The sequence below is a fragment of the Pseudophryne corroboree genome, chromosome 3 (genome assembly GCF_028390025.1).
Source record: "Pseudophryne corroboree isolate aPseCor3 chromosome 3, aPseCor3.hap2, whole genome shotgun sequence".
Taxonomy (NCBI): Eukaryota; Metazoa; Chordata; class Amphibia; order Anura; family Myobatrachidae; genus Pseudophryne; species Pseudophryne corroboree.
This window is the reverse complement of record NC_086446.1, coordinates 778,843,978-778,858,809: the sequence shown is the minus strand read 5'-3', so window position 1 is coordinate 778,858,809 and position 14,832 is coordinate 778,843,978. Positions and strand designations below refer to the sequence as shown.

Sequence of the window (14,832 nt, the reverse complement as noted above, 5' to 3'; positions counted from 1 at the left end):
ATCTTTGAACACTTACATACAGAGGTTCAAATTCAAGATTGAGTCACTCAGAGCAGTGATTGCGAACCTGGAAGAAGGGGACTACATGATGTCTCGGGACATCAAGGATGCTTACCTTCATGTCAAAATTTACCCTTCTCACCAAGGGTACCTCAGGTTTATGGTACAGAACGGTCACTATCAGTTCAGACGCTGCCGTAGGGATGGTCCACGGCACCCCGGGTCTTTACCAAGGTAATGGCCGAAATGATGATGTTCCTTCGAAGGAAGGGAATTTTAGTTATCCCTTACTTGGACGATTCCCTGATAAGGGTAAGATCCAGGGAACAGTTGGAGGTCGGTGTAGCACTATCTCAGATAGTGTTGCGGCAGCACGATTGGATTCTCAATATTCCAAAATCGCAGCTGGTTCCGTCGACGTGTCTTCTGTTCCTAGGGATGATCCTGGACACAGTCCAGAAAAAGGTGTTTCTCCCGGAGGAGAAAGCCAGGGAGTTATCCGAGCTAGTCAGGAACCTCCTCAAACCGAGCCAAGTCTCAGTGCATCAATGCACAAGGGTTCTGGGTAAAATGGGGGCTTCCTACGAAGCAATCCCATTCGGCAGATTCCACGCAAGAACTTTCCAGTGGGACCTGCTGGACAAATGGTCCGGGTCGCATCTTCAGATGCATCAGCGGATAACCCTGTCACCAAGGACAAGGGTGTCCCTCCTGTGGTGGTTGCAGAGTGCTCATCTTCTAGAGGGCCGCAGATTCGGCATTCAGGACTGGGTCCTGGTAACCACGGATGCCAGCCTGCGAGGCTGGGGAGCAGTCACACAGGGAAGGAATATCCAGGACTTATGGTCAAGCCTGGAGACCTCACTTCACATAAATATCCTGAAGCTAAGGGACATTTACAATGCTCTAAGCTTAGCAAGACCTTTGCTTCAAGGACAGCCGGTGTTGATCCAGTCGGACAACATCACGGCACTCACCCACGTAAACAGACAGGGTGGCACAAGAAGCAGAAGGGCAATGACAGAAGCTGCAAGGATTCTTCGCTGGGCGGAAAATCATGGGATAGCACTGTCAGCAGTATTCATTCCGGGAGTGGACAACTGGGAAGCAGACTTCCTCAGCACGACCTCCACCCGGGGAGAGTGGGGACTTCACCCAGAAGTCTTCCACAGGATTATAAACCGTTGGGAAAAACTCGACAGGTATTGCGCCAGGTCCAGGGACCCTCAGGCAATAGCTGTAGACGCTCTGGTAACACCGTGGGTGTACCAGTCAGGGTATGTGTTTCCTCCTCTGCCTCTCATACCCAAGGTACTGAGATTGATAAGATGGTGAGGAGTAAGCACTATATTCGTGGCTCCGGATTGGCCAAGAAGGACTTGGTAACCGGAACTTCAAGAGATGCTCACGGAGGATCCGTGGCCTCTACCTCTAAGAAGGGACCTGCTCCAGCAAGGACCCTGTCTGTTCCAAGACTTACCGCGGCTGCGTTTGACGGCATGGCGGTTGAACGCCGGATCCTGAAGGAAAAAGGGCATTCCGGATGAAGTCATCCCTATCCTGATCAAAGCCAGGAAGGATGTAACCGCAAAAACATTATCACCGCAATTGGCGAAAATATGTTGCGTGGTGCGAGGCCAGTAAGGCCCGACGGTGGAAATTCGACTGGGTCGATTCCTACATTTCCTGCAAACAGGAGTGTCTATGGGCCTGAAATTGGGGTCCATTAAGGTTCAAATTTCGGCCCTGTCAATTTTCTTCCAAAAAGAACTAGCTTCAGTCCCTGAAGTTCAGACGTTTGTAAAAGGGGTACTGCATATACAGCCTCCTTTTGTGTCTCCAGTGGCACTTGGGATCTCAATGTAGTTTTTTTTTTTTTTTGGATTCCAAAAGTCACATTGGTTTGAACCACTTAAATCTGTGGAGTTAAAATATCTCACATGGAAAGTGGTCATGCTGTTGGCCCTGGCCGGGGCCAGGCGCGTGTCAGAATTGGCGGCTTTATTCTGTAAAAGCCCTTATCTGATTTTCCATTCGGACAGGGCGGAATTGAGGACTCGTCCTCAATTTCTCCCTAAGGTGTTTTCAGCATTTCACTTAAACCAACCTATTGTGGTGCCTGCGGCTACTAGGGACTTGGAGGATTCCAAGTTGCTGGACGTAGTCAGGGCCCTGAAAATATGTTTCCAGGACGGCTGGAGTCAGAAAATCTGACTCGCTGTTTATCCTGTATGCACCCAACAAGCTGGGTGCTCCTGCTTCTAAGCAGACGACTGCTCGTTGGATTTGCAGTACAATTCAGCTTGCACATTCTGTGGCAGGCCTGCCACAGCCAAAATCTGTAAAAGCCCATTCCACACGGAAAGTGGGCTCATCTTGGGCGGCTGCCCGAGGGGTCTCGGCTTTACAACTTTGCCGAGCAGCTACTTGGTCAGGGGCAAACACGTTTGCTAAATTCTACAAATTTGATACCCTGGCTGAGGAGGACCTGGAGTTCTCTCATTCGGTGCTGCAGAGTCATCCGCACTCTCCCGCCCGTTTGGGAGCTTTGGTATAATCCCCATGGTCCTTTCGGAGTCCCCAGCATCCACTAGGACGTTAGAGAAAATAAGAATTTACTTACCGATAATTCTATTTCTCATAGTCCGTAGTGGATGCTGGGCGCCCATCCCAAGTGCGGATTGTCTGCATTACTTGTACATAGTTATTGTTACAAAAATCGGGTTATTGTTGTTGTGAGCCATCTTTTCAGAGGCTCCTTCTGTTATCATGCTGTTAACTGGGTTCAGATCACAAGTTGTACAGTGTGATTGGTGTGGCTGGTATGAGTCTTACCCGGGATTCAAAATCCTTCCTTATTGTGTACGCTCGTCCGGGCACAGTATCCTAACTGAGGCTTGGAGGAGGGTCATGGGGGGAGGAGCCAGTGCACACCAGCTAGTCCTAAAGCTTTTACTTTGTGCCCAGTTTCCTGCGGAGCCGCTATTCCCCATGGTCCTTTCGGAGTCCCCAGCATCCACTACGGACTATGAGAAATAGAATTATCGGTAAGTAAATTCTTATTTTCTTTTCAGCTGTAAATTCCAGCGTTTCCATTGTTCTGTAGTCGGGGTAAAGCCTGAAACATTGGAATAAGATCACTTTAAACGCAAGACCGTCTGCTATAACCAAAGTCTCGTGCATCGAGTTCCGATCATCCCTCGAAACTTGTACATCTATATTTCTGTGCACTATCAGTAGCTTTTGTATGAGATACTTGTACTATAGGTAGAATGGGCTTTTTTGTGGAAATATACCTATTTATACTTCGTTTATATTCCTCACACAGAATTAGATTGCCCGGGGAGAGGGGCATTTTATTAAACGTAATAGCATTCATGGACTGTGCTGAGACAGCGCCCCCTGTGGCCAAATTATCTATTTTTATGGCTGTTGGGTCTTTTTTTTAGTCCTGTTTCTTTATTGCATGTTCTCTAGTGATTGAATTGCAATAGATGGGGCCAGATGTATTTGAGTCTGAGTTCGGCCAACGTGCAGGTTTTCGGACGAATTCTGATGTGTTTTTTTTTTTTGTTTTTTTTTTAAAGGGGCAATCATTTTCAAGCCATGGTGATGCCTTGTAAATGATTGCTCCTTTAAAAAAAAAAGTCAGAGTTTGGCCGCCATCCCGCACATCGGGCAAACTCTGACTCCGTTACATCTGGCCCCATAGGATTGGGTTGGATTATAGCTGTTATTAGAGGTGTTTAGGGTGGCTGACTACAGGAGGGGGCGACGGAGCCTTATAATGGGCACAGAGGGCGAGCTCTGACCTGGGAAAACGGGGGTTGGGGGAATCCTTCTTATTTTGTAAAGTAATCCGATCACCTTCTACTTTATAATAAAGAAACCTTGTCACAATACGTCAAGTCGTAAAACACGTTTAATGTTATGTCCCCACTTAATTGCCACGTTTTGTTTCTGAATCTTATTTTTGAGTTGCCCCAAATGTGTGATATGTGCCTGTCCATTTGTGCCTGAAGGAGAATGCTCAGGACTGCAGGTTCCTCCAGTATTGCAAGGTGTGTGAGGGGTACAAAGCGCCGCGTTCCCACCACTGCCGCAAGTGCAACAGGTATGAAAATGAATTGGACGTATATCGTGTGGGGGGGTGGGGGGGGGGGGGGGGGGTGGTATCAATACGTGGACAAGTGGGTGCCACCTATCATTTCTTTATCTTTGGGCTGAAGTTCCGTTTGCTCCTCAGGTGTGTGTTGAAGATGGATCATCACTGCCCCTGGATCAATAACTGCTGTGGACACCGGAACCACTCCTCATTCACCCTCTTCTTACTCCTGGCCCCGCTGGGCTGTATCCACGCAGCCTATATCTTCATCATGACGATGTACACACAGCTGTATAACAGGGTAAGTGATACTCCTGCCTGAGCCAATAGGAGTCTGGCTATGAGAAGACCACCTGCTCGGGAACGGCATTAGACGTGAGCATCTCCTTTAGGGAGGTTCTTTTGTCATAGATTTGAAACGGATTCGTTGATGCGCCTCTGAAACAAATTCCACCAATCATCAGAAGTCTAGGAGACTCTTATTAAGATCTCAGATGAGTTTTTTTAATTGATATAACTAATAATGGAAAGCTTTGAGCTAAACGCTATTTTACTATGGTTCAGAAAGTTATCACAATTCATGTTGTTCTAGATGAGTTTTTGATTACGGGGGGCGGCTTTTTTTCCTAGGCATATTTCCTATCACATGGAATACTGAAGAACTTGCATGAGTTTATAACGTAACTTCCCGTGAGGTTAGAAGGGATGACACCTTGTCCTTATTTTACACCTTCCTATCTATTTAGATATCGTTTGGCTGGAACTCTGTGAAGATTGATATGGGGATGTCACGACGGGAGCCGGCTCCCATCATTCCGTTTGGTATTTCCTCCTTTGCAGTCACACTGTTTGCGCTGGGACTGGCGCTCGGTACAACCATTGCAGTTGGGATGCTGTTCTGTATTCAGGTGCGTGTTGGGATGTTGGAATCGCCTGTATATAGGATGTACTGGAATATCCCTCAGAACAGCGGACTGGCTGCTAGTATAGTACTCTACAATGCTACTGCTTTTAGATATTCTGTTTACGTAAGTGATGCTTATATCTACACTCCCGGAATATTGTCGGCTAACGTCAGAATGAATTCTTAGCACAGCTCAGACAATTGTTATTATGGAGGATTGAAAATGCAACTGAAAACCCATCTAAATCTCTTTGTTTATTGAGAATGACAATGGTGTCTATTATTGTCTACAGTGTGTGTGAGAGATATATATATATATATATATATATATATATATATATATATATATATATATATATATATAATTTATTATGGTCAACTATTATGAATGACTTATTTCTATGGTGCCGTTGCCTGAGAAGGACCCATCATATACCAAACTAAAGCTCTTGCTCCATTGATTTGCAGAAGTATATTGGTGGTGTAATTGGTTGCTTCGTTTCAGAGTTATGTGGCAAAAGGTCCGCCTGTCATTACAAAGCATCACCATTGTGCTCTGGAAAATGTAACAGTTGGTGAGCGCTCCCTGTGCACCTGCTGGGTGACCTGGAACATGTGACCTACTGGGTGGGCTGGAAACTGTGTCCGTTATTTGCAGGCATCCACCAAGCAGCCAGATTTTGCGGGTGGGGGTAAGGGGATGAAAAGGGGTAAAATGTTCTGCCCAGCAAACTTTGCCTGGTTGAAACTGGGCACATCAGCTAGCTATTAATATTGTTACGTTTACCTGAAAAACCATTGAACTTACTTTGAGTAAGTTGATAGGCTGCGTTCTTCTTATTGGGTCAGCCCACAAGGGGGCGCCCTCCACTGTATCTGCCTGGCGTGCACTTGTAAGGGTATAACTATAGTCACGGGGTGAGATCACTGTACACTCCGTGTGTCCATCTCCTCCTTATAGAGATCTGCAGCTCACTGTTCCCATGGACAAGAGAGACTATTTCCATAATGGGAAAGGAGACATTATGCAGGTTGCCACATTATATAAAATAAGCAGATCCCCAGACATTCTCTTTGCCTGGAGTTTACTATCTATATCATTTATTAGCGCAACAATAAAATTCCATTTGATTTCCCAGATTAGGATTCATGTCTAAACATTGTTGTCCTTTTAAACGGCCGCCCGGGGCCCAGGGAGGCTCCGTCTGTCTGTCTGATGTGTGTTGTTTAGCGGATGTTTGAGCGGCTCACACAATACCGAACAAAGCCTCTCAGATCAGATCTTATTAGACGGAGCCCACGGAGGCGGCCGCCGAGGCTACAAACCTTGTATTGCGGATGCCGTTTTGTGCTTCGCTCTGCTGGCAACTGAGGCCTTTATTATAGAGCAATTGATTTCTCTCCGCCAGTTAAATGGTATACAAAGGAGTGGGTGCATGCTGAGAGGATCACTTCCACCCGGATGCATTACGCTCGCCCAGGGTGTGCATTATGCAGGCAGATGATTGACGTCCCATCAAAACACCCATTGTGCTGTAAGTGGACGTGTATTGACGATGCCCACTGTGCGACAGCCATTCTGATCTATTATATCTTGTGTGTTTTTAGATGAAAGTGATTCTGCGAAATAAAACCTCCATTGAATCGTGGATAGAAGAGAAGGTACGTCTCCTGTCTGTGCCGCCGCCACCTTCGGGACAAGTGGCGCAACCCCCCCACCCTCATCGACAGTGCGTCACGTCTTCATAGTTGTAGTAACCCGGCCTATTACCGCAGCCTCACTAATCGGTTTGCTGTTCGTACTGAGAAAAATAACCAATGTCGGCATCTACGAGTAGTGAACGGCAAAGGTGCAGCCGGCATAAGGGCAACTAGTAGCATAACGTTACTATTGGACCCTGTACTGTTACCGGCCTGGCAGCAAGCTATCGCGCTCTGTCATCAGTTGTTACAGGTACTATAGTTCAATAGGCTTACAGGCAAGGAGTCCGGGTGCGTGGGAAAAAGTTGTTTTATCAATATGTTAAAAAAAAAAATATTATGTTAAGTGGTAATTTTACATGGCCGTTGTGATGTCATTATTACATGCTGTCGATAAAGCCATCTGAGTTCAGTGCTCCGTTTAATAGGGGACATAAAAGTAAATCTGCAAGTTAGGTCAATATTACAAATGCTTGTTAATAAAACATTTTTAGAAATAACATGACAAAACTCCATGATTGGCGCAGCGGTATCTGTTAGGCGTCCTTTACCAGACATGCGGCCTGGTGTGAATAAGAAAATGCTCCCCCACCCCTAGCGTGAATTTTCGTGGAGATGCATATGGGCCGGCTGTCTTGTCATGTATGTCTGGGAGGGACAATCGGATGATAGGTGTATACGCTTATTTGCGGGTTTGATTATATGTATACAGTATTAGGGTTAGGCACTAGGGGGAGGGTAAGGCTGCTGGAGCGGACTGCTAGGGTTTGGCTGTGGTGGTGGGGGGGGGGGTGGAGTGTTAGGACTAGGGTTCGGGTTAAAATACTCAGCATTTCATACACAACCTGTTTGTTACTCTGTTAGAATCGCATGCGAAATGTGCTTCCACGTTAGGACTTTCTTATATCCATCTTGTAACCGGCTGCCGCCTCGTTAGTGCTTTATTTCCATGCTGCGTTTGGCGGCATTGCAGACCTCTGTCGCCAATGCAGGTAGAAAAAGGGCAGACAACATTTTTTTTTTTTTTTGCGCATTTTTAGAAGATTTGACATGTTAAAGCTTTTGCTGCGTATGTGCTCGTTTTTATCTGGTTTTTCTCAGTGTAAGACATCATATGGCTCCTACTAAAAAAACCAAAAATAAATATATTTTTAAATCGCTCAAGTAGGCAGCGCAATAGAGTAATAAAGGCCATCTTTATAAAGATTAAAGCACGTTTTGTGTGCAGAGGGCATACACATGCAGAAGGGTAGCGGAATATACATAGGTCTCCGTTCAGATAGCGCACTTATCTAGGAACTGGGGTTCATTATAGTTGGCGATTCCGTAACACGCCAATCGCTGCTCTCCTTGCATCTGCCGTGATAGTAGAACTAGTCAGCGGGAACAGGAGCCATTGGTGTCTGGGGGTCTCTCTTCCTGTTGTACACCAGACATCCTAGATCCAAGGGAGTCCTCTTTGGTTTCCCTTCTAGGTGGGATGTTCCTGCCGCGCTCAACTCCTCTTAGGACCCTGTGCTATGATTGATTTTACAGGTGTACCTTCCCAGTCATATTACTCACCCACCTTTGTCCTCACAAAGCTGAATTATTTTTGTATTGGGTTAAATAATTATATAAAGTCACCCGTCGGTGGGAATATCCCCTTTAGGAAGCGTGAGATACCTAGCAACCAAATGATTGTGAGAAAAGGGCAGAATGTCCGGTGGTATAAAGAAATATTTACTAAACATTTCATTTTATTATTAATGCTAAAACCTGTTCCAGATTATAGAGTAAGTAATCCTGGACTCCTCCCTCTCCTTTAAACCACACATCCAGCACCTCACAATCCTGCCGTTTTCATCTAAAAAATACTTCCAGGATCAGACCCTTTCTGACCCAGGATGCTACTAAGACCCTTATCCACTCACTGGTCATCTCCAGACTGGACTACTGTAATCTCCTCCTGACTGGCATTCCTGACAAACACCTCTCTCCACTCCAATCTATCCTCAATGCTGCTGCACCAAACGCACTACGTCCACCTCTCCTCTCTTACTAGACCTTCACTGGCTTCCCTTCCCTTTCAGAATCCATTTCAAGCTTCTCACACTCGCTTACAAAGCCCTCACCCACTCCTCTCCCATCTACATCTCTAATCTTATCTCGCTTTACACTCCCACCCGTCCTCTTCGCTCTGCTAATGCTCGCCGACTCTCCTGCCTACGGATTACTTCCTCCCACTCCTACCTCCAAGATTTTTCACGTGTTGCACCACTTCTCTGGAATTCCCTACCTCTCCCCCTCAGACTCTCCACCTCTCTATAAAACTTCAAACGGGCTCTCAAGACCCACTTCTTCACCAAACCCAGCCAAATCTCATCCTAAACCTCTGTTCCACGCTCTCTATGTACCCCATCTGTGTCACCCCTGTCTGTCTACCCCTCCCCTTTAGAATGTAAGCTCTCACGAGCAGGGCCCTCTTCCCTCATGTGCTTATCCTTTCTAACTTTAATAATCTTCAACTGCATCAACTCCAGAAGTCTTCTGCCACCTGATACTTATTCCAGTGTCATCTGCTGATGTAGCTATGATCTACTGATGTAGCTATGTTTATTTACCCTGTACTTGTCCTATACTGTCATCAACTGTATGTTGCTGTTTTCCTGTTTGATTATTCATGTACTCTATAATTGGGCGCTGCGGAACCCTTGTGGCGCCATATAAATAAGGGATGATAATAATAATAATAATAATATACTTACAGCTAAATGTAATAGGCTTCGAGTTCCGATGGTGCGGGAACTTTGCTTGAGGCTGCCTGTTTTTAGTTTTGTTTTTTAAAGCGGCAATCGTTTTCAAGGTACGCACTCTATACTTACAGGCGAAGGACAGGATTCAGTATTATCAGACCGGAGAGACGTTCTCTTTCCCCTATGATCTGGGCAGCAGGTGGAAGAACTTTCGCCAGGTGTTTACCTTTTCCGGTTCCCCTGAAGGCGACGGAATAGAATGGCGCGTCCGGGAAGGGTGCCACAGGTACACACTGACGGTAAGAGCGGATTGTGAATGGGGGGGACTTGGCACCAAAGAAACAGGTTATTGTCTACACATCAGAGCAATCGCTCTAATATATATTAAAGAGGCACTCATCCAATATGAAGCATTATATGCCATCTTTCACCAGCCTAATTCATCAATATCGGCTGTAGAATATTGATTTATATACACTAAAAAGCTTTAAATAACTTGCAATCAAACACTCCCTCCGGCTCTTTTTCTCGCCCCTTACCTCCCAATTGCTCACAGGTCTGGGTAATTGGCTTGTGGCCTCCTGTGTGAAATAAGAGGGTGGTCAGACTCTGGCTGGTGTTCTAAGTCATTTAACATATATATATTATCCAGTGACCCATTTTTATGGCTTGTGTTTTATCAGGTGGAACAGCTGAAGCAGAAAGCAGATAAGCGAGTACGCAGTGTAAGTATAAGATGCGTGCGGATGGATTTCAGGGGATATGGTATGGCGTTTGCTATAACCATTATACTACCAGATCACGAGGGTGCTTTCACCGCCTCGCTGCTGCTAAGCATCAGTCATTGAGCGTCAGTCTTCCTAAAAGGCTGAGTGGGTTCAATTTATTCGAAAGATTTAAATCTGCACAGGATATAACAATTATAGATAGATAAATGGATAATATTATTAGACCAATTTATGACAGGCTCTTCAGTGCGGGAGCAAGTCTTTGCTATGACTTTCCTCGTCATCTCTGACTTCAGCTGGTGAAGGTGATCAAACGTTGGAAGGTTTCAAAACTGGAAAAAGTGACCCTTTCCTTTGGCGCTAAATCCTTCACCCTTTTGTATAGGGTATGTGGTACACCGATTGCAGGGTGCAAATTATCAGAAAAGCTTCACACTTATATAGCTAACAATAATAGTGCAAAATGTAATAAATACAAATAAACACATATATACCATGCAGATTTAAAACATTAAGTTGAATGGGAACATGTTCATACCGGTTAAGGTAGATGGAGCCGCAGGTCTAGTAAAGCAGAGTATTCCCGGGCAAGATACACTGCTTATGGCTCCAACGCTTAGATTCCCAGTATGAGTCCCCAATCAGTTGTCAAAGTACATCCGTCAAATAGGGCACAGGTGGGTGATGCCTCACCCATTCCACTAAATGTTTTAAATTTGCATGGTATATATGTGTTTATTTGTATTTTGTAACATTTCTCTGACGTCCTAGTGGATGCTGGGAACTCCGAAAGGACCATAGGGAATAGCGGCTCCGCAGGAGACTGGGCACAACTAAAAAAAGCTTTTAGGTCACCTGGTGTGCACTGGCTCCTCCCACCATGACCCTCCTCCAAGCCTCAGTTAGATTTTGTGCCCGGCCGAGGTTGGATGCACACTAGGGGCTCTCCTGAGCTTCTAGAAAGAAAGTATATAATTAGGTTTTTTATTTTACAGTGAGACCTGCTGGCAACAGGCTCACTGCAGCGAGGGGCTAAGGGGAGAAGAAGCGAACCTACCTGCTTGCAGCTAGCTTGGGCTTCTTAGGCTACTGGACACCATTAGCTCCAGAGGGATCGACCGCATGGAACTGGCCTTGGTGTTCGGTCCCGGAGCCGCGCCGCCTTCCCCCTTACAACGCCAGAAGCAAGAAGAGGTCCGAAAAATCGGCGGCAGAAGACATCAGTCTTCACCAAGGTAGCGCACAGCACTGCAGCTGTGCGCCATTGCTCCTCATGCACACTTCACACTCCGGTCACTGAGGGTGCAGGGCGCTGGGGGGGGCGCCCTGAGCAGCAATAAAAACACCTTGGCTGGCATATATATCACAATATATAGCCCCAGAGGCTATATATGTGATAAATACCCCTGCCAGAATCCATAAAAATGCAGGAGAAAAGTCCGCGAAAAAGGGGCGGAGCTATCTCTCTCAGCACACTGGCGCCATTTTCTCTTCACAGTGCAACTGGAAGACAGCTCCCCAGGCTCTCCCCTGTAGTTTTCAGGCTCAAAGGGTTAAAAAGAGAGGGGGGGCACTAAATTTAGGCGCAATATTGTATATACAAGCAGCTATTGGGAAAAATTCACTCAATATGGTGTTAATCCCTAAATTATATAGCGCTCTGGTGTGTGCTGGCATACTCTCTCTGTGTCTCCCCAAAGGGCTGTGTGGGGTCCTGTCCTCAGTCAGAGCATTCCCTGTGTGTGTGCGGTGTGTCGGTACGGCTGTGTCGACACGTTTGATGTGGAGGCTTATGTGATGGCAGAGCAAATGCCGATAAATGGGATGTCGCCCCCTGTGGGGCCGACACCAGAGTGGATGTATAGGTGGAAGGTATAAACCGACAGTGTCAACTCCTTACATAAAAGGCTGGATGACGTAACAGCTATGGGACAGCCGGCTTCTCAGCCCGCGCCTGCCCAGGCGTCTCAAAGGCCATCAGGGGCTCAAAAACGCCCGCTCCCTCAGATGGCAGACACAGATGTCGACACGGAGTCTGACTCCAGTGTCGACGAGGTTGAGACATATACACAATCCACTAGGAACATCCGTTACATGATCCCGGCAATCCACTAGGAACATCCGTTACATGATCCCGGCAATAAAACATGTGTTACACATTTCTGACATTAACCCAAGTACCACTAAAAAAGGGTTTTATGTTTGGGGAGAAAAAGCAGGCAGTGTTTTGTTCCCCCATCAAATGAGTGAATGAAGTGTGAAAAAGCGTGGGTTCCCCCGATAAGAAACTGGTAATTTCTAAAAAGTTACTGATGGCGTACCCTTTCCCGCCAGAGGATAAGTTACGCTGGGAGATATCCCCTAGGGTGGATAAGGCGCTCACACGTTTGTCAAAAAAGGTGGCACTGCCGTCTTAGGATACGGCCACTTTGAAGGTACCTGCTGATAAAAAGCAGGAGGCTATCCTGAAGTCTGTATTTACACACTCAGGTACTAGACTGAGACCTGCAGATAGTGCTGCTGCAGCGTGGTCTGTAACCCTGTCAAACAGGGATACTATTTTGCGAACATAAGACGTCGTCTTATATATGAGGGATGCACAGAGGGATATTTTGCCGGCTGGCATCCAGAATTAATGCAATGTCCATTCGGTCAGGAGGTTATTAGAGACCCGACACTGGACAGGTGATGCTGACTTTAAAAGGCACATAGAGCCTTATAAGGGTGAGGAATTGTTTGGGGATGGTCTCTGGGACCTCGTATCCACAGCAACAGCTGGGAAGAAAAAAATTTTACCTCCGGTTTCCTCACAGCCTCAGAAAGCACTGTATTATCAGGTACAGTCCTTTCAGCTTCAGAAATGCAAGCGGGTCAAAGGCACTTCCTTTCTGCACAGAGACGAGGGAAGAGGGAAAAAGCTGCACCAGTCAGCCAGTTCCCAGAATCAAAATTCTTCCCCCGCTTCCTCTGAGTCCACCGCATGACGGGGGGCTCCACAGGCGTAGCCAGGTACGGTGGGGGGCCGCCTCAAAAATTTCAGCGATCAGTGGGCTCGCTCACAGGTGGATCCCTAGATCCTTTAAGTAGTATTTCATGGGTACAAGCTGGAATTCGAGGCGTCTCCCCCCCCGCCATTTCCTCAAATCTGCCTTGCCGACAACTCCCTCAGGCAGAGAGACTGTGCTAGAGGCAATTCACAAGCTGTATTCCCAGCAGGTGATAGTCAAGGTGCCCCTACTTCAACAAGGACGGGGTTACTATTCCACATACCGAAACCGGACGGTTCGGTGAGACCCATTTTATATTTGAAATCCTTGAACACATACATAAAAAAATTCAAGTTCAAGATGGAATCGCTCAGGGCGATTATTGCAAGCCTGGAGGAGGGGGATTACATGGTATCCCTGGACATCAAGGAGGCTTACCTACATGTCCCCATTTACCATCCTCACCAGGAGTACCTCAGATTTGTGGTACAGGATTGCCATTACCAATTCCAAACACGGCCGTTTGGACTGTCCACGGCACCGAGGGTCTTTACCAAGGTAATGGCAGAAATGATTATACTCCTTCGAGAAAGGAAGTTTTAATTATCCCGTACTTGGACGATCTCCTTATAAAGGCGAGGTCCAAGGAGCAGTTGTTGGACGGAGTAGCACTATCTCGGGAAGTGCTAAAACAGCACGGATGGATTCTATACATTCCAAAGTCACAGCTGGTTCCTACCACACGCCTACTGTTCCTGGGGATGGTTCTGGACACAGAACAGAAAAAAAAAATGTTTCTCCCGCAGGAGAGAGCCAAGGAGCTGTCATCTCTAGTCAGAGACCTCCTGAAACCAAAACAGGTATCGGTGCATCACTGCACACGAGTCCTGGGAAAAATGGTAGCTTCTTACGAAGCAAAATTCCATTCGTCAGGTTCCATGCAAGAACCTTTCAGTGGGACCTCTTGGACAAGTGGTCGGGATTGCATCTTCAGATGCATCGGCTGATAACCCTGTCTCCAAGGACCAGGGTATCTCTACTGTGGTGGCTGCAGAGTGCTCATCTTCAAGAGGGCCGCAGATTCGGCATACAGGACTGGGTCCTGGTAACCACAGATGCCAGCCTTCGAGGCTGGGGGGCAGTCACACAGGGAAGAAATTTCCAAGGACTTTGGTCAAGTCGGGAGTCGTCCCTACACATAAATATTCTGGAACTGAGGGCCATTTACAATGCCCTAAGTCTGGCAAGGCCTCTGCTTCAAAACCAGCCGGTACTGATCCAATCAGACAACATCACGGCAGTCGCCCATGTAAACCGACAGGGCGGCACAAGAAGCAGGATGGCGAGGGCAGAAGCCACAAGGATTCTCCGATGGGCGGAAAATCACGTCTTAGCACTGTCAGCAGTGTTCATTCCGGGAGTGGACAACTGGGAAGCAGACTTCCTCAGCGGACACGACCTACACCCGGGAGAGTGGGGACTTCATCCAGAAGTCTTCCAACTTTTGGTAAACCGTTGGGAAAGGCCACAGGTGGACATGATGGCGTCCCGCATAAACAAAAAACTAGAGAGATATTGCGCCAGGTCAAGGGACCCTCAGGCGATAGCTGTGGACGCTCTAGTGACACCGTGGGTGTACCAGTCAGTTTATGTGTTCCCTCCTCTGCCTCTC

General features: G+C 46.9%; 1 protein-coding gene across 2 annotated transcripts in view; it reads left to right on the top strand.

The window, feature by feature from the left end:
• Positions 1-14,832, top strand: part of ZDHHC6 (zinc finger DHHC-type palmitoyltransferase 6) — a 59,405-nt gene that overhangs the window by 30,320 nt on the left and 14,253 nt on the right. For both annotated transcript variants that reach the window (XM_063962570.1, XM_063962571.1), the window contains exons 3-8: positions 4,023-4,114; positions 4,247-4,406; positions 4,852-5,013; positions 6,618-6,671; positions 9,577-9,744; positions 10,129-10,170. In XM_063962570.1, the coding sequence (XP_063818640.1) occupies positions 4,023-4,114; positions 4,247-4,406; positions 4,852-5,013; positions 6,618-6,671; positions 9,577-9,744; positions 10,129-10,170 (678 nt within the window). The remainder of the gene's footprint in view (positions 1-4,022; positions 4,115-4,246; positions 4,407-4,851; positions 5,014-6,617; positions 6,672-9,576; positions 9,745-10,128; positions 10,171-14,832) is intronic.